Below are 20,390 nucleotides of genomic sequence, written 5' to 3'. Positions count from 1 at the left end.
GAGAGGAGTTTCGCAAGTTCATGGACTACCTAGGCATTAACCACAGGAAAATAACGCGTCTGTGGCCGCAAGCAAATGGCATGGTGGGGAGGTTCATGGGGAACATAAAGAAAGCAGTCCAAAGATCAAAGCTAGTGCAAATCTCCATAGGACAAGCACTCTGTCAAGTGCTAAGGGACTATTGAAACACCACCCACAGCTCCACAGGCTGTTGTCCATCAGAACTAGTACTAGAAGGACATGACTGCCTCAACTAGAAGCAAAGACACCACCAGGGCGTGACAGCATTGCAGTAAAAGACCAAGAGGCGAAAAACAAGATGAAGGTCTATGCAGACGCCAGGAGACAGGCCACTGCCTCGCACCTGAAGCAAGGGGACTCAGTGGTGGTGCGCCAGCGTCAGTCAAGAAAATAGGACAGTCCATTCTCAGATGAACTACTGACAATTATAAACGTCAAGGGGCCTATGATAACAGCAGCATCGGGCCCCTACCGGATTACCAGAAACAGCTCTCACTTCAAGAGACTGATGACATTGGATGAAGACGGACAGAGGAGACACAGCAGAAAGAGAGGAAGGTATGAACAGCAATAGAAGAGAGGTACACAACAATGAGAGACAAGAAGAGGGATCACACGACGGAACGGAAGGAGGATGTCCATAAAGAGTGAGCAGAAGGCCACAAAGACTGATTGAGGAAATGTAACGATGGGGATCATCATCTCTCTCTCTCTCTCACTCTCTCTCTCTCTCTCTCTCTCGCTCTCTCTCTCGCTCTCTCTCCCTCTCTTTCTCTCCCTCTCTTTTCTCTCTCTCTCCCTCTCTCTCTCTCTCTCTCTCTCTTTCTCTTTTTCTCTCACTCTTTTCTCTCTCTCACTCGCTTTTGCTTGTCAGCTATTTTCTTTCCACAAAGGGGGAGATGTGGTGACCTGGGTCAGAGGGCATTAGGACCCTGGACCCGAATGATGGGAAGGGGACAGGAACCGGACACCACTTCCGGTCAGGGAGAGGGGAGGGCATTCTGCAGCCACTAGGGCAAGGGACGGACGTGCATATGGGCAATTCCAGGACGAGAAAGAATAAAGAATTGAATGTCCACATATCTGTCCCAGCGTGATCATTGGTGAGGACATGACAGTGGGAATATGAGCTTTTTATTGTTTTACCTTAAAAAAAAATGTTATAGGAAGAAGGATGGATACACTTTACAACACTACACTCACACATTTTTTTTTTTTTTAAACTTTGAAATTCAATTAAAAAAAGAAATTTTGAGGATACGTTATAGTTACGAACTCTATACCACTTCAACCCACTCTACTCTTTCACACTACACCAGAATACTTTACAACACTCCACTCAACAACACTCCACTTCATGCTTTAAAACACATTTTTTATAAAAACAATAATTAAATTCAAAGGAAAAAACAAAGGTTAAAGATTAGTTATAGTTATCAATCACTCAATCAGTATTTGTAAAGCGCAGCACTGTCATCCCTGGGAGGTATCTGGGCGCTGGAGTGCGAGGTATCCATCGAAAAGTCAGGTCTTGAGTTTCTTTCTGAAGTCTGTCAGGGAGCATGCTGTTTGGAGGTGGAGGGGCAGGTCATTCCAAGTCTTGGCAGCAATATAGGAGAAGGTGCGGCCCCCGCAGCAGCTGTGAAGAATGCGGTGGGTGAGCAAAAGGGCTAGTGAGGGGGAGCGCAAGTGTCTTGCGGGTAGATGGAACTTAAGTCAGTGGTTGATGTAGGACAGTCCTTGACCGTGTACGGCTTTCCAGGTGTGCGTGAGGATTTCGAACTGGCATCTCTTCTGGATGGGGAGCCAGCGGAGGTTTCTGAGATGAGGGTGATTTGGGTGCATTTGGAAAGGTCCAGGACGAGTCTGGCTGCAGCATTATGTATGGTCTGTAGTCTGCTGAGGAGCCAGGTGGAGATTCCGGCATAAAGTGTGTTGCCGTAGTCAGGCGCAAGTGACAAGGCCATGAGTGATGTTCTTTCTGATGTTGACTGGAATCCATCTGACGATTCTGCAGAACGTGATGAGGGTGTGAAAGCAGGAGGAGGCCACTGCGTTAACTTGGTGTTTCCTGGTCAGTTCAGTGTTGAGGATGCTGCATAGATTGTGTGCATAGTCTGTTGGCCTGGGTGTAGGATGGGTTCCGCTGGCCATCAGCTGTGGTTCCATGTGTATTTGTTTTTCCTGAAGATCAGCACATCTGTCTGATCAGAGCTGAGTTTAAGGCAATTGGCTCTCATACAGTTGGCTACCTTGGTCATGCTTTGCAGAAGTTTGTTCTGGTGGTGGACGGGTCTGTGGTGAGCAGGGGGATAAGTTGAGTGGTGTCTGCGTAGGAAATTATGTTGAGGTTGTGGGATCTGGCAATGTCTGTGAGGGGGGACATGTTGGTGTTCAATAAAGTGGTACTGAGGGATGATCCTTGGGGTATGCCGCTTACGATTTTCTTGGGTTCATACGAGCCAGCCGGATGCTCTGTGTGCATCCTGTAAGGAACGAGGCAATCTGCTTGAGGGCCTTTTGCTGTATGCCGATATTGTAGAGTCTGTTGAGGAGGTGTGGTCAGATATGGTGTTGAACGCAGCCGTGAGGATAAGGAGGATCAGAGCTACAGTCTCCCCATTGTTGAGAAGGGTTCTTATGTCGTCTGCGGTAGCGTTCAGGGCAGTCTCTGAACTGTGGCTGGCTCGAATCCTGATTGGGAGGCGTCAAGCAGGTAGATTTGTTTCAGGTATCCGCTGAACTGTTGGTTGATGGCCTTTTCGAGTACATTGTCAGTGTAAGGGAGCAAGGAGATTGTTCGATAATATTTGAGTTTCCTGGGGTCAAAGCAGGATTTCTTTAGGAGTGGGTCTGACCTCTGCGTGTTTTCAGCTGTCTGTGAAGGCTGCTGTGGTGATGGAGGTGTTAATGATGCTGGTGAGTTCCATGCTGATTTGATTGGTTCTGAGATTGAAAAGAAGTTCTGGGTTGTATGTGGCCTTTAGGGGAGGTGTGGTGTGGGATCTTGTGTAGATTGGTGATCTTATATTGCATGAGAAACAGCAATGGCGGCAGGTGAAGGGTCCTTTGGTTGCTCGCAGGGAGGCGGTGCAGCAGTTGTTGTTTGTGTGTGAGGTCTAGGTTCAGGAGCTCCTGTCGTACTTTAATCTTCGGAACCGCGTAGGGGACCAGGCCCTACCCCTGTCTATCTTGGTATTAGCGAACCGCAAATGGTAAATGCGGCATGTACGAGTGCTTTACTCGTCGTTCTAGCCCTGAATGCACTGCGTACACGTTATTCTGCTGTACTACGCGGGTTCCATTTTGGAAGCAGTGGCCATCTTGTCATTGCCCTCACATAGGCTATAATGGAGCAAATACGGGCCTCTCAGTACATGTGCTTTCCCGTGACTTCTCTGTGACCTGGGCAGCTGGCTCTGCTGCCCCGGGTCAAACTGGTCTCACGAGCTCCCCTTCCTCCGTCCACCTGTGATTAGCATCAGGGCTCGACCCATCATAAAACCCTTCTCATCCTACACAAACCCCCGGCTAATCTCTTCCACACCTGCTTGTTCCTGCTTTATGACTTGTTTCCCAAAACAGGAGATGCTCATGTTTATTGGGGGGTCTGCTGACATCTAACGTGGGATCGCAACCTTATTGTGTAAATCATTGTGAGTTGGCCGAACTGGAATGTGGGATGGTCATCATGACTCTGCCTTTTCTTTGTAATGTATACTCATATATTGCCGTTTCATAAAACTCAGGAATGTATGCTTGCGGCCAGAAAAGGCCTATTTAAAGTGAAGTCCGTTTCCATGATTTTCAGCAGTCTCCTGAGAACATACACGCTGTTGTACTTCTAGGATACCTGTCATTGGTCTGCAGCCAATAAACGATTCTTTGACTTCACCCAGAAGACTCTGTGTTTCTGTAGGTCCGGAACAGGGTGAAACCCCGAAGTCATAGGGTGTGTGCCCCTGCACCGCTGGGTCTAGAATACCCAGTACTTCAGTTTGGCGCCCAACTCGGGCCGATTTCAGCGGTACCAGTCCAAGCCAGAGGTTCGTGAGGAGCTTCGTGTGGAAATTCCGGAGGAAGGCCGCCACTTCATCGACCCCTGCATGTCGACGTGGTCCGAAAGTCTTTTCTGCGAGGTTCTCCGCGTCCCGACGGCTACGAAGGACTGCTGCCCTGATTAATCGACCTGTTTTGGACCCTTGACGAGTTTGAGAGAGCGAAACAATCGAGAGAGTCTTCTGGTGACGTCATCGATCAGTAATATTCAGTTAAGTATAAGTGGAGCGTCTCCCATTTGTTTTGGTATCCCTCGGGATCGTTTGGTTTGATTTGGTAATTGGTGATTTGGTGTTTGCAAACCCCAAAGCCAGAGGACTCGTGTATTCACGAGACTATCGTAATCGATAATCCTTTGACGTTTGGATCTAGACTAGTGGGCGAAGATGCCTGGTTCTAGAATATTTGGTAGATTATTCTGTTTGGGTTGTGGAAAAGATTTCCGGCTGGAAGAATCATGTCCGGTTCCTCCGGTTGGAACTCCAACTTATGAGCTCTATGTAAAACATGGCGTAGGCCCTATTGCATATAACGAAGTATGGATCCACTACACTAGGAAAGACGGTGTTTTAAAATGGCCCCAAAATGGTAGTTTCGATACCGATATTTTAGATAATCTGGAAATTAAATTGTTTAAGAAGAAAGCCCGGCCGGCGATGTTTGACTCTTTCCGCTTATGGCGAAAGGAAGCCAAACAGAAGGAAATTAAGCTAGCGAAAAAGAATAAAAGAGAGAGAGTTATGTCAGTAATGCAAGCAGCTGTACAATTTAGAGACAATGAGGAGGAGCAGATGAGCGAGCAATTGCACAGGCAGCGTAAGTTAGGGATTGACAAATGTTACCCAGCTTTACCACACCCTAAGCAGAATGAGTCCGAAGACAAGGAGAAAGATCCCCTAATGTCACACTTGTTGAGTTCGCCACCCCCATATGCGCAAAATGCTACGGCGCCTCCTCAGCCTGTGAATATGCCACCTCCAGTTAATGTATTGCAGGCTTTGCCGCAACCACCAGCTGCCGCACAGCCGGCTTTTATGAATGTAACGCAACCCTCTCAAGGGCCGCCAGTTGTGCTTCCAACTGCCCCCGCACTTCCTGCAACTTTGTCTAATTCAGCAGCGACCTCTCCCAACACTTTTTCTTGCACCACTCCAGTACCTGTTTCTACGTCCTCTTTTCTTCCCTCTGTTTTTCCCCCTGTTTCTGCCTCAGCTTCTCCTTCAGCGCGACAGCGTTTAGCTAATGTGGTTACTTCATTAATGTCGCCTCTCTTTGAGTTGTCTGGTGCGACTCCTGGTTTGCAGCGTAAGCAATTGCGAAGTCAGTTGCCTACCCCTGATGAGAAGAACGTAATAGATAGCATGGCGCGCAGATGGATTGTTTTCCCTTCATTGTATGATGTGGAATCGGTTGTTAATGTCTTCCATCAGTGGGATGCCCCGAAGCAGAGATATGTGTTTGAGAAGATGTGCGAAATTCTCTGTGAGGAGTTGGAGGATAGTGGTAGAAATCCGAGGCCACGAGAATTGTGTAGAGTGAGGTTTGATTTTGGAGCTGGTATGATTGTGGATCGTGATATAGATAAAGCAGTTGCGGTTGTACAGTCCTTCAGGAATGATGATTGTCAACAGTCATTGTTCGAACGGGATGTCCCTGTGGGGAAAAAGGAAAAAGTGCGACAATACCCCATGAGAGAAGTTCCCCCGGTATGGAAGGAAGCGGTTGCAGCTGTCGGTGCTAACCCCGCTGTGGCAGCACATTTCCAGCGTGTTTGGGTGCATGTTCCATGGAAGCGTTCTGAGGTGTTAGCGCTTAAACAGTCCTTACCTGATCCCCGTAAAAATCCGGCAGGTTATTATAAAGAGTTGTCACAAACGGCAGGATCATGCATTATGAATCTGGCTGACATAGACATGTTGTTTGGTAATGTTGTTCTGCAGCCCCTATGGGGGTCAATCCGTAATGCAGACCATGATGTAGAGCTAGGGGATACATGGGCTAACATTATTGCTGCTGATGCAAGACAAACTGGTGGCGCGAAACCTGAGCCTTTAGTAGCTGAACTCCCTGGTAGAATCATCACGTATATGAAGACACTAATGCCTGCAATGCGCGTAAATTGGGACAAGTTATCTGCATGCAAGCAGAAAAAGGATGAGACAGTGTCAGACTTCTTTACTAGGTTTGAGGAAACGTTCATTGATCACAGTGGGCAGGATATGAGTACTGAGGGTGGCCAACGGTTGTTTGTGGATAAGTTTGTGCAGAATTTACTCCCTGACCTATGTAAAAAATTGAAAGATTCGGAGAGTTCTTGGGCTGTTTCCTCTTCAGCGCAAATACTGGCTACTGCACAGTATTATGAAAATAGAGATAAAGATGAGAAAGATAGAACAGAGAAGAAAACGAAGGAATTAAAGACAAAGGTCCTTTTGCAGCAGGCCTATCCGCCACGTGGAGGTCAGAATAATTATAGGCAACCCCAAGGTGTCTATCACCAACCCCAACAATTTCAGAACAATCAGCAAATGAATGGGTATTATCAACCGCGTGTCCCGGTAGGTCCCAACCAATGTTCATACTGCAAAGAGGAAGGTCATTTTAAATATAGTTGCCCTAAATTAATGCAGCGGAACGGTAATATGTATGGCGCAAGAGGTAGAGGTGGTCAGCAAGCTCCTAGAGGTAGAGGGCGTGGAAATGTTCCCCAGAACGCGCGTCCTCTGCCGCCCCAGAATACCATTAATAGCTTTGATCAGCAAGCTAACGCGACTGGTAATATGGCACAGTATTATAATAATGATTATTATGCAGAGGACGGTGATGCAGAAAATACTGATTACTAGGACAGCCATAGACAGAGAGAGGGAGTTGTTTCAGTGCCAGTGGATCAGAGCGGACCGTATGTTGAGGTGACTACAGCAAATGTAACAGAGCCTTTTCTGCTAGACACTGGTGCTGCAAAGAGTTCAATTATGCATTCCAAACTCCCTGGCGCACCTTTGTCTGGCGATATAAATGTTTCCGTAGGTTTTTCTGGCGCCCCGGTTAGGAATCCGATTTCTAGTCCCATGTCACTTTCTGTTGGACCTTGCGAGCTGAAAGCACCTCTGATTCTGACGACAGGTTGTGGTGAGAATTTACTGGGACTGGATTTGTTGAAGAGATTGCATGCTACACTGTATTGTTCTCCTTCGGGAGTACAACTTACATTAGGCAAGAAAATAATTTCCCCAATGTACTTGTCCAAAAATACAATGCCGCCTGAACTGTCATCCCTTCCGGATGCCCTTTGGGCTACTGGTCCCAATGATGTGGGTCTCTTGGAGATACCGCCATACGTGGTGACTTTAAAGGCTAATGTCAGACTGCCACGTATTCCCCAGAACAAGATCTCTAATGAAGGCCAGAAGGCATTGTTAGACATTGTCCACGACTTCATTAATAAGGGTGTGATTGAAGAAACAAGAGGCAACGTTTGCAATAGCCCGATTTTACCTGTCTTAAAACGAACGGACCCTTCACAGCCGCCTGTTTACCGATTTGTGATTGATCTTAGAGAGGTTAATAAGATTGTTGTGCCACAGTTTCCAGTGGTCCCTGATATAACTGCCTTGTTAACGATGATTCCAGCCTCTGCTGAATGGTTTTCAGTGATCGATTTGAAGAATGCTTTCTTTAGCATCCCAATTGCAGAGGAGAGCAGAGACATTTTTGGGTTTAGTCTGGGAGGCCGAAGCTTCCGCTTCAAACGCGCTCCCCAGGGCTACTGTGAGAGTCCATCTATATACAGTCAAGCTTTGAAAGCACAGCTTGATGCACTTGTTTTGCCTAGTGGCGCTATCCTGATTCAGTATGTGGACGATTTACTAATCGCCGCGGATACTGAAAAGATCTGCAAAGAGGCCACATTGTCACTGTTGCGCCACTTATCTGCTTTCCATCACAAGGTGTCTCTCTCTAAGCTGCAATATTGTCGACAAGAAGTGACCTATTTAGGTCATCTCTTATCGAAGGAGGGAAGGAGACTGACCCCAGAGAGAATTCAAGCCATTGAACAGTTGAGTGTGCCAAAGACACAGAGAGAAGTACGTGCTTTCTTGGGCATTACCTCATACTGTAGGCATTGGATTCCTAGCTTTTCCTTGCTGGCGAAACCTTTGTTAGCCTTAACATGCAAAGACACACCAAATCCTATCCCTTGGTCTGAAGAGTGCCAGAAAAGTTTTATGGAACTGCGTAATGCATTGTGTTCGGCCCCTGTGTTAGGTACTCCTGACTACAGTAAACCTTTTACATTGTATGTTCACGAGAAAGATGGATGTGCGTTGTCAGTGTTAACACAGCCTTTTGGCGACAGACCGCGCCCATGCGCGTATTTTTCATCCACTTTGGACCCTGTAGCGAGGGCATTGCCAAGCTGTCTGAGAGCGACAGCTGCTGCAGCGATGTCTATCCGACAATCTGCTGGTCTGGTAATGGACAACACATTGATCGTTATGGTTCCACATGCTGTAGACACATTATTGAATAGAACCAAGACACAACACTTGACTAGTGCACGCCTATCGGGTTACGAACTTACACTGTTAGCGAATCACATACACATAAAACGATGCAATACGCTGAATCCAGCTACGTTGTTGCCGATTCCAGCAGACTCAGATGAGATTGAGCAACATGACTGCCTGTTCAGAACGGAAGAAGAGACGAAAGGAAGAGTGGATTTAAAAGATACTCCTCTGACTGAGTGTGATGGTACCTTATGGGTAGATGGTTCATGCTTTAAGCTCCCTAATGGTGACACTACTGCTGCATATGCCATCACGACTTTACATACGGTTGTGGAAACTGCACGAGTGCCACATAATTCGGCCCAAGCAGCAGAATTAATCGCCCTCACGAGAGCATGCGTGTTGTCTGAAGGAATGAGAGTGAATATATATACAGATAGCCAGTACGCCTTTGGCGTGGCTCATAATTTTGGGCGACTGTGGAAAGAGCGTGGGTTCCTGACGTCACATGGAGCTAAAATTCAGAATGGCAAGTTGGTAAATGATCTCCTTGAGTCACTGACCCTACCGTTGCAAGTTGCGATCATGAAATGCAGTGCGCACAGGAAAGTTACAGATGATGTTGGTCGTGGGAATGCGTTTGCTGATGAGACCGCGAGAGAAACGGCACAGAATGTGAAGACTAGAATGTATGTTGCAGGCCCCGCAAGATGGGTTAATGATGTAGGAATGTGTGAGAACACCATAGAGAGTGTGAAGTCGCTTCAGGCTGAAGCCACGGAGGAAGAGTTAAGCAAGTGGAGAGAGAGTATGGGTAAGTTGGATGAGAATGGTTGCTGGACTGATCTGACAGAACATCGGCGATGGTTGTTGCCTGACGCGTATGTGCTTCCAGTAGTTACTATGGCGCATGGAATGGCACACATCAGTACGAAAGGTATATGCAAGTTGTTGGCTCCAGTATGGCAGAATGCTGGGATTCCCAAGTGTGCAGAGAATGTGGTCAAGAATTGTATGGTATGTTTGAAGTACAACCCTGGTAGGGGAACCCCAACTCCAGCCGGTCACTTTGCGCCCCCATCATGTCCATTCGAAGTTTTGCAGCTGGACTTTATTCACATGGAAAGATGCAACAACCTGAAATATGTACTAGTGGTTGTTTGTGCTTTCTCAAAATGGTTAGAGGCTTATCCTCTAAAAGATAACACTGCCCTGTCCACAGCTAAAGCCCTTGTGAAAGAGTTCTTCCCCAGGTTTGGAATGCCGAGAGTGGTATGGTGTGATAATGGGAGTGAGTTCGTGGGTAAAGTGATGAAGAATGTATGTGAAGGTTTAGGCATCCAGCAGAAATTCCATGCTGCAAATCAGCCTTAAAGCTCAAGTTGGCTAAAATTCAGGCGAGCACTGGTCTTAAATGGCCTGATGCCCTGCCTCTAGCACTCCTGTCCACCAGAATGACGATACACTCACGAGTGGGACTTAGTCCCTACGAGGTGGTCTTTGGCCGCCCGGCTAATGTATGGGGTGTGCCAAGGCCCACGAAATTCAGTGAGATAGAGCATCCAGTGCTGCTCGATTACCTGTATGATTTGACTGTTAAACTGCGTGTTTTGCACCAACAGGTACATGATACTCTTCCCCAAGCTTCTGAAACTCCTGGACACCCTATCAACCCTGGTACGTGGGTGCTGGTCCGGAATTTCCAGCGCAAGAGCAACGACGAGCCCCGCTGGCTTGGCCCTCATCTTGTTCTACTATCGACAAGGTCAGCAGTGCGAGTGAAAGGGAAGAAGCACTAGGTTCATGGTACCCACTGCAAGGTAGTCCCCTTGCCTTTGCCATATGACCAGTGGGTCAAGGAGGGTATCGCCGACTCTGAGACAGACACTGTACTTCGTTTCACACCATTCAGTGATGCACGCCTAAGAGACACAGTTTCAGACCAAGAGAGTGACAATATTCTACAGGAAGCTGTGCCACCGTCGAATCGACTGGACACCACTCAGCCTGAACTTTTGTTTCGAGACCAAACGGCACCTGGCCGTCTACGTTATAATTTGAGACCTAGGCCCATGGACAAATAAAGATTTCCTTACTATTTTCCTTTTTGACATTTTTTACTCTCCCATCTGAAAGACTTTCCTGATTTTTTATTTTTCGAACCACCATCCGGGTTCTGCCGCAGGGTCGCGGTGTCAAGACTTTGGGGTACAGGCCGAAGACGTTAGGTCGACGGTTCTGGTTGGTCTAGGGCGTTTCCCTGGACTGACAGGCGTACTCCACAGCAGAAGAAACTCACCTGCCGCGAGCGGCCCGAGTAGAGGATGGAGTTTTTTAAGATGGAGAGACCGATCGAGGAAATGAGCTTTAAAGCCAGGATGTGTGGAATTGTAAAAAGTAAATGTTTTGTCTTTTTATGCCTTTTTACACTGTGTAGCATTATGATGTTTATTGTAGGACTTGTGTTTTTCTCTGCTCAAAAGCCTATTGTACCCACTCAACAGCCTACCCCTCTTTCTACTGCCTCCTCTCACTCTTTTCACCCCCTGCCTGAGCACGAACAGACCAGACGATCAGAGTTCGTAAATAACTCGTTTATCCAGCTCTTGCACCAGCACCAGCTAGTAGTGAATACGGCCAATTGCTGGGTCTGTGGGTTAATGCCACATACCATTAACAAGGGTATTCCCTACCTGGTGCTGCCGTATAGTTCAAATGGATCGTCATGGGCATTCCAGACCATGTTCCTCTATGCTCTGGAGACGTACTCCCCTCGCCAACCGCGTTCCATCAGACCCATCACCAATAATAAGGCTTTGATGAAAGGAGTTGCCGATATGAGTAGAGATATTGACGCATACTCATCCATTCCCAAAGAAGAGCTGAGACCTTATGTAGGATGGAACGCGACGGGGTATAGTATTAGTCTGGGTGAAAGACAGCGACAAATCTCATCTCCAATCTGGGTCGTACCCCACATGGGTCGGTTCTGCTTACAGGGTAATGGTCAGAACCCTAGGGCTCAACTGGGAAGAAGTGACTGTACCGAAACATACACTTTCCCGTCACAGTTTTCCCCTGCGTTTCTAGCTGCCAAGGGCACCTATTTCATCTGTAATGACCGAGCATATACATGGTTGCCCCCTGATTTCTCGGGCACATGTTATATTGCGAATCTGCTACCGCCTACATTCACTGCTGCCTCTGATTATCACAAGACGAGAGTTGTGAGAGGTGTGATTAGTAAGGAGGACACTGCTGGTCAGGAAGCAGGAGACTTCTTCTTGGGTTTCCTGCCGTTTTGGGGACCTATGGTCAATAGTAGGAACCTGAGACAGCTGACACGTGTGGTTGAATCCACTATAAATGTAACGGCTGGTGCCCTTAGTAATCTGACAGCTGAGCTCCAAGCGGATCGCCTTATGACTCTGCAGAACCGCATGGTTCTAGACGTTATTCTTGCAGACCGCGGTGGGGTATGCAAGGTTATCCAATCCAGTTGCTGCATTTTCATACCAGACAACGCTCCAACGGTGTATCAAGCCATCTCCAAACTCCATAAAATATCTGAAGCCATACACGTGGATAAGGGAGATTGGTCACTAATGGGATGGTTCTGGGAACTGATATCTGCCTGGGGTTGGAAAGTCCTGATGGTCATTGGAATGATCTTAGCCATTCTTTTCCTGTTCTGTCTGTGCATACAGTGTGCTCCTGCGATGTGTGGCCTCTGTGCTACCTTATGTGTAAGGAAGCCTGTATCGAGAGACGAGCTAAGTAATAGGATGATGCTCCAGCAACATCTCCATGACTTTGCGGACATTGACCTAGACTCGGATTGAGATGAGTATAGTGATTGCCTATGTAAGGGCAAAAGGAGGGTCTGTCGTACTTTAATCTTCGGAACCGCGTAGGGGACCAGGCCCTACCCCTGTCTATCTTGGTATTAGCGAACCGCAAATGGTAAATGCGGCATGTACGAGTGCTTTACTCGTCGTTCTAGCCCTGAATGCACTGCGTACACGTTATTCTGCTGTACTACGCGGGTTCCATTTTGGAAGCAGTGGCCATCTTGTCATTGCCCTCACATAGGCTATAATGGAGCAAATACGGGCCTCTCAGTACATGTGCTTTCCCGTGACTTCTCTGTGACCTGGGCAGCTGGCTCTGCTGCCCCGGGTCAAACTGGTCTCACGAGCTCCCCTTCCTCCGTCCACCTGTGATTAGCATCAGGGCTCGACCCATCATAAAACCCTTCTCATCCTACACAAACCCCCGGCTAATCTCTTCCACACCTGCTTGTTCCTGCTTTATGACTTGTTTCCCAAAACAGGAGATGCTCATGTTTATTGGGGGGTCTGCTGACATCTAACGTGGGATCGCAACCTTATAGTGTAAATCATTGTGAGTTGGCCGAACTGGAATGTGGGATGGTCATCATGACTCTGCCTTTTCTTTGTAATGTATACTCATATATTGCCGTTTCATAAAACTCAGGAATGTATGCTTGCGGCCAGAAAAGGCCTATTTAAAGTGAAGTCCGTTTCCATGATTTTCAGCAGTCTCCTGAGAACATACACGCTGTTGTACTTCTAGGATACCTGTCATTGGTCTGCAGCCAATAAACGATTCTTTGACTTCACCCAGAAGACTCTGTGTTTCTGTAGGTCCGGAACAGGGTGAAACCCCGAAGTCATAGGGTGTGTGCCCCTGCACCGCTGGGTCTAGAATACCCAGTACTTCACTCCTCGGCAGTGTAGTGGAGAGTGACGGGAGGGCCAAGGCTGCTGGTGCTGGGCGCGAACCAGGCGAGGTCAGGTAGCAACAGACATGCCTTTTGCCTGCTGCACAGCTGCACTGCGGCTTCCCTTAAGTAGGTCCTGGGGGATGGCCCCGTTCTGGGTGGCAGAAGAAGGGAAATGGCAGAAAGAGTGAAAAGGTGGGAAGAAGGAAGAAATGAGCAGAGAAAGGCAAAACAGAGCAGAAAAAGGCAAACTAGAGTGTAGAACAACAGAGCACAGAAAAACAAGCAGAAAAGCCAAAACAGAGCAAAAAAAGGCAAAAACAGAGGGCAGAAAAACAGAGGGCAGAAAAACAAGCAGTAAAAACAAAATAGAAGGCAAGAAATGAGCACAGGAGGTTCAAGCAGAGGGCAAGCAGAGGGTAGCAGGTCTACAAGGCAATAGTAGACTGCGGACGAGCTGGACAGGAGTGCTGTAGCAGTGGGAGCTGGCATGAGGAGCTGCTCCTTAATTTATCATTTGAAATGTAATTTGATATAACTTAATTTATTATTTCTATTCAAAATAAACTCAAACTACACAAACATTAGAAATTGAAAAGTTTTAGTTGTAACTTAAAGTTATTTTGCACCCCACCCAAACAGTACCATAACTCACAGACCTCAGTATACAGTGTTGTAAACTCGCTGGCCAGACTACAGTCTTCTAATGAAAGCCACAAGAGCCCACATTTTATTGTTCTCATACGCACACTGCCTTCAGGGTGCCCATCAGAGAGTTCTCTCCTCAGTGTGAGGCTGGTGCTAAGCCTTACTCGGTGCTGATCCACTGAAGGTTGAACCATTAACTTACAGTCTCCGTAAGTCCTTTCTCTGCTCCTCAGTGGATTCATTGGGAGGCAGGTTGCAGTGTCCTTATTGTTGGAGACTGCTTCTGGACTGCCTCATGCTCCCCCCTCAGTTACATCCACAGATGTAAAGATGAACATTACAGACGGAGATTGCACTCTAAGTGGAGTCCGAGGACATACGTACAGAACATTGTCAGAGTATGGGGATAGCCATTCTGCTCAGCCTGTAAACCTTTATCCCCAAATCCAGTATCCCAAAGCCCACACATGAAAGGACAGAGAATGTTGTATCCCAGGTTTCATCAGTTATAAGGCCTTTTCTGGTGCAGTTCAGCTCTCTCCTGTTCACATAACACAGCTTAGCAACTTGCCTTGCTGCGCTGCCTGAACTGTCAGTAAATCTAGGCCTGCATGTTTTACTGTAAGGGTAGGCTTCCAGTATACATCTTACACAAAAGAGCATGCACATATCTGTGCACCATAGTGCAAAGGTTGTGCCTTGCAGGAGGCAAACTTTGAGAGCTTCATTGCAGAGGAGGACAGCAGCAGTAGGCCATTCTAAATTAATACTTTGGTTGCTCTGTTGCGCTGTGCTAAAAATAATATATCTACCCCCCCCAGAGGGGTCTATCTCATTCTTTCCATTCGTATGATGCGGGCCTTATTTTTTGTCTTTTCTATGTGGCTGAAGATAGTACAAATATTGCAGTACAAATATTGCAAAGACTCCAACACATACAGAACGCCCCCGCACGCCTCGTCCTCGACATATCCTGCAACACCCACATCACCGCCCACCTGAAAGAACTACACTGGCTCTCAGTCAACAAGAGGATCACCTTCAAGCTCCTCACCCACGCTCACAAAGCACTCCACAACGCCAGACCAGCATACCTCAACAAACGTCTCACCTTCTATATCCCGAACCGACAGCTTTGCTCCGCCGACCTCGCACTCGCCACAGTCCCGTGCACCCTCAGGACCTCCACCGGTGGCAGATCCTTCTCCTACCTCGCCGCCAAGACATGGAACAGCCTACCCACACAGCTGCGACAGACCCAGGACCTGCTGACCTTCAAAAGTCTTCTCAAAACCTGGCTGTTCGAGCAGTAGATGCACCCCTCCCTTCAGCGCCTGAAGACCCTTACGGGTGATTAGTGCACTCTACAAATGTTTGATTGATTGATTGAGTGAGGAGAAGAATATGACGTTTCCCATTGCTTACCTTTGCAGGTGGTCATATGTTTCCTGATCTCCATGCTTTAATGCCTGCAAGCAAAAGAGACAGTATTAAGATGCCTTCCGCATACACATACCTGGATTTTATTGAGATGGGCAGTCTTACTCTGACTTTCGTTCTGTGGCATTTTTTTTTTTGTTTCCTCCATTCTATTTGCTATATCCTTTCTCTTATATTATGTTATTGTTATGTTATGTTGTATTCTTGAAGTAAATAAAAGAAGGCTTGTATATCACATGTCACTAAATTGGTGTGATTTCAGTAAGTGGATGAACAGTGGAATGGATTCTCCTACGGCCCTCGGTCATGGGCTTCTACCAGAATCAGAACAAAATGAGGACAGACCCTCTGTGTGAATACGGCCCTGTTAGACCTGTCAGCCCTAGGGTGGTCTACCCCGTTTTTTTTGCCCTTGTTGCCTCATTTTTGCCGCCATCTTTTTGTTGGCCGTAGGTCTCTGGGCGCCTTGCCACTGCTAACCAGTGCTGAGGTGCATGTGCTCTCTCCTAACAACATGGCTGCCACAGGCCCCTGCTACTGCGGAGTGGCCATTGCATACACATACTAGTAGTCAGGAGCAGTCTGGGACATTTGGATACAGTATCTTTTTCCATCCTGCCTTTTTGTCCCATAGACTATTATGTGGAAGCTCCTGGAACCTTCCAGCCCTGGGAGGGATTATGCTTTGCCGCCTTTGCAGGAGGGTCACCTGACCTGTGGGTATAAGAGGAAAGGAGGGAAACCTGACTAGTCAGTTGAGGCACCACTGGACCTGGGGGAACCTCTGCCAGAGTGTAGTCGGTTGGGCCTAGGGGAGGAACCTACGCTACTGGGGACTGACTGAGTCTAGGCCCTGCTGTACCCAAGTTAGATGAGGGACTCTGACTGCCTACTGATCTTGCCTGGTGAGGGGGCAACCCAGGGGACCATCTCCAGTGTGCTGCAGGGACCCACCCTGCCTCTGATGCCTGCCAACTTAATCCCCTTCTCACCCTTCTATGCCTGCCAGGGAGGCCTGCCATCATCTTTCATCCCCTCCTAAGAAAAGTGCCGCCCTGGAGTCGTCGACTATCTGTTAAGAGCCCTACAGGTGCCACAGGTAAAGCGCTGTGCCCACCTAGCACTGCCCAGCTGGGACTGTGCTCCACAGAAGATTAATCTAAACAGACTGTTCCTAAGCGCTGTGGAGCTTCTGAGGGCTACGGGCCCTAGCCTCACTGAGCTACTGCCGTGCTTCTCTTCCCCCCTGCCGTGTCTCCCAAGCGCACCCCACCAGGCCGGTGCTATGCTCGGTACAGAACGAGAAGACGTCGGGGAGCCGGGACTGGCTCGGACACCCCCTGCCTCACCAACACCGTGAGTGTGGGCCGCGGGGAGCCCGCTTTGCCTGCGCGGGCTCCCGCCTGACCCAGAACTTCCGACAGTGAGCGGAGGCCCTGGCATAAGGTAATTCCCCTGCGAAGGAGGGCAGAGGGTCAGCAGGAAATAACGCGGGCTGCCCAGGAGTCGCCCCCGTTCAGCGAGATAGCCCCGCCACCGCCCCTCCTTCTAGAGATTGGCCCTGGGCCCCCAGAACCCCCCAATTAACTGCTTGTTGCCCGGGGCCTGAAGACCCAACAAAGGAAGAACTCACTGTGGGACTGAGCCCTGGTAGTCTAGCGGTAGGAAGGAAGTGATTGGTACCATAGAAATGCACCGTTTGCCTGCCAGGAATGAAGTAATTGTTGTATAACAACCCACTGGTTACCCCACAGGAGTGAATTAATTGCTGTATAAACATGCACTGTTTGCCCCCGGGAAGGAAATAATTGTTGTATGGGCATGCACTACTTTGTTCAACGGAATGAATTACCTGATGCACTGATTCTGACAATTGACGAAAAGGAAGGTTGTTCTGTGATTATCCTAATGAGTTAACTGTTGTTCTGAAGCGCCCTGATTGATTAATGCCATGAATGAATTGTTCTTCTACCCTGCCTTGCTGAAAGTAATTGAATGTACTGATTATGGTCGTTGCCTTGAAATTAATTGCGCTCATCCTGAAATGAATTGATATCCTGAGACTTACAATAGATAAAGAATCTTGTGTTTTACAAAACCCCTGTGGTGGCGTCCTTCATTGCGTGCGCATGGCTGAATCTGTGTGAGTGAGTGCTGCACCAGTGCTTTACACATTGCCTTCGGGTGCCTTCCTACCTCGCGCCAAGCTACCGTGTCGGAATTGGCGGCCCCAGTTCTAACAGGCCCTCTACCTGGTTTCTAAAGTCGGTCATTCAGCTCATCTCAAACTGATGACTAGATAATCCTTCTTGCCTGAGTAGGATTCCACACTCTACTATCCTACAAAATAGATCCAACTGTTAGCTGGGATACTACTCAGTGAAGGTGCCATCTTGTGGAACATGTGGCCTCTGAACATACATGAGGTATGGGACTCTATTTCCCTACAGCAGAGATCCAAATGTAAGCAGCTTTTAGTGAAGACAGCCATCTTGTGGAACATCTCGCCTCTGGACATGCATGTGGTGCAGTTTACACTGCATTTCCCAACAGCAGAGAACCAACAGCGAGGAAAGATATTTCTTAGGGAAGACAGCCGTCTTGTGGAACACCTCACCTCTAAGTGTACAATTGGTGCAGTCAACACTCTACTCCCCTACAGCAGAGACCCAACTGTAAGGCCGGATGCTTCTCAGGGAAGGTTGTCATCTGGTGGAACATCTCACCTTTGAGAGCACACTTGGTGCCATTTCTTTGCTAGTTTCCAAAGATCTTAATTCAGGTCTGGTAATATTTAGGTCTTCCTATCAACAGTCCCTCTTTTTATTCCTACAGACTGGTAACATTTAGCTCTTCCTATAAACAGTCCCTCTTTTTTTCCTACAGGCCGGTGTAAATGTAATATCCTTGGTTCAGAGCAGGTTGAGGAGAAGATACAATAGAAAAAGAAGTTTGGTGAAGAAGCTACCAGTGAACACTCACTGGAAGTTACTGTAAAAACTGTGTGTGGAAGAACATTGTAAGATGGCTGCTGGGTTCCCTTGCAATGCGCAGCCATCTTTAGATGTGGCACGCTCTTGTGATAATTAGAGAGTATCAGCTGTGTGCGCGCGCTATATGCGGCGCACTTCAATTTGAAATCCTTGAGGGAAGGCTGTTTAGATTTCACTTCTCTGTCTTAAAACTGTGGAGCGCCGGCGGAAGTCCATGGAGGCTTGTGGGGACTTCGTAGCCAAGCCGACGCTCTGTCTCGTACAAGTATTCAGTAGCGACTCACCTTTCCAGAAGGGAGAAGCTCGTCACAGGAGAACTTCGTATCGGCGAGTGCCTTCTCCCGTATTTTCGGATTTGAGAAGTTTGGCAGCAGCGTCAGGAACAGTCAGTAAGGCTCAGTCTTTCAGGGGCAAAGATACTGTTACACTATCCTCTCCAGGCTTCCCCTTTGGAGCATCTTTTCCTAGTCTTTCCCTACCTCACTTTCCCTCCATAGTCCCTTTTTGTGCGTTTCATCACCATCAGCGTCAGCGCTTGGAGGTTAGACAAAGGACTTCAACCCAGAAGCGGGCTACTGAGACTTTAACAGAAGTCCTTGTGCAGTGATGGAAATTAACTTCATTTGCATGTCAAAAACATTGTAAATATGTAAATGGTTTGTGCAACAGCAAAAGCTTGAAGAAAGAGCGCAGTTAACCAGGGTAAGAATAGGCAAGAATAGTTAAATGAGTAAAATCCAGTGAGGTAAAATTATTCTAACCGCATTCCCCTGTGTGCATTAGGTATTCAGACCCATCAGTGAGGTATACTGGTGGTGACGAAAACAGTTTAGACCACATATCAGCTAATGGAAAAAGGGCAACAACTTCAGACAATTTGGGTAAGAGTTTAGTCAAAAGCTGGATAGAATAGAAGATAATTGAGGAAGTGTGGTTATATTGTTGTTTTTCAATTGTGTGCATTAGGTGCTTGTTTCCGCCTGGAATTACCTTGGGTTACCGAAGAACAGAAGAGGTCCTTGAAGGGATTCTGGCAGAAAGGGAGCAGTCACCCATCTGAAGTTTTCTCTTCTCTGTCCAACTCCCCTTTCCCCTTCTGCTGGTGCCGTTACCCATTTCAAGAGGTGACGGTACCGGTGAGTGGGCATTGGGAATTATTCGTCAATTCTGCTTCTGGGGAGAACCAGGTACTTCTGACAGCCGGTAATATTAGCTCTTCCTATAGACAGTCCCTCTTTTTATTCCTACAACACTGAAAGGCCTTTGGATAGGTAATTAAAATACATTGTTGCTACCTGCACTACCTTGACAACCAAGAAACGACATTTGCTTAACCTATTCTACAATATATAAGGGAGAGTATCTTATCATGTCAGTTCATGAGATTCTGTTTTGTAAGCTTAGATATCCATGGCAGACTTATCCAGCAAATAGGCGTTACTAACCACCCACTGGATTGTGTAGCAGTTACAGAGGTGACCGAATAAGAACTAGGAATCCTCAGGAGATATTAAGAAATATTTATCTTAGCAATCAGAAACACAATTCTGTGTGTGAGAGATGCTTTACATTTGTCTTACCATGTAAGTGTGGTCTGCATCAAGGGACTGCGCCTGTGGAAAGAGGAAGAGCAGTGGTCACCAGATGACTAGATGAAGAGAGAGCAGCCATACCCCACCTCTGGTCACCTGGAAGGCATAAGAGGTGAGCACAGAGTAGAAACCCATCCTGGTCTTAGTTAAAGACGCAGAGACATCTCATTTTTGTTCCGTCCAGACTCACCCTGCATGTGTGAGATGATTCCTGCACAACGAGGGATACTGTTGGCTCAAAAAGAACCAAGTTGCATTTTAGAAGCAGGTGAAAGTAATGTGCTTAACAGATTAAAGACGCAATTACCAAAGCCAAGACTTCCCAATTCATAAATGAAACAGAGTTCTAGTAAATCTAAATACTGAACTTGAATTGACA

The 20,390-nt window shown here is 47.5% G+C and overlaps 1 protein-coding gene across 1 annotated transcript in view; it reads right to left on the bottom strand.

Annotated features, from left to right (window-relative positions):
- Nucleotides 1-20,390, bottom strand: part of LOC146808707 (uncharacterized) — a 170,911-nt gene that overhangs the window by 15,203 nt on the left and 135,318 nt on the right. Inside the window, exons 6-7 of the mRNA XM_085615519.1 lie at nucleotides 20,000-20,032; nucleotides 15,412-15,455 (exon numbers count right to left, since the gene is read on the bottom strand). Of these exons, the coding sequence (XP_085471645.1) occupies nucleotides 15,412-15,455; nucleotides 20,000-20,032 (77 nt within the window). The remainder of the gene's footprint in view (nucleotides 1-15,411; nucleotides 15,456-19,999; nucleotides 20,033-20,390) is intronic.

The sequence above is a fragment of the Triturus cristatus genome, chromosome 7 (genome assembly GCF_964204655.1).
Source record: "Triturus cristatus chromosome 7, aTriCri1.1, whole genome shotgun sequence".
NCBI lineage: Eukaryota > Metazoa > Chordata > Amphibia > Caudata > Salamandridae > Triturus > Triturus cristatus.
Note: the sequence above shows the minus strand (reverse complement) of the source record. Positions and strands in the feature narration are given on the sequence as shown.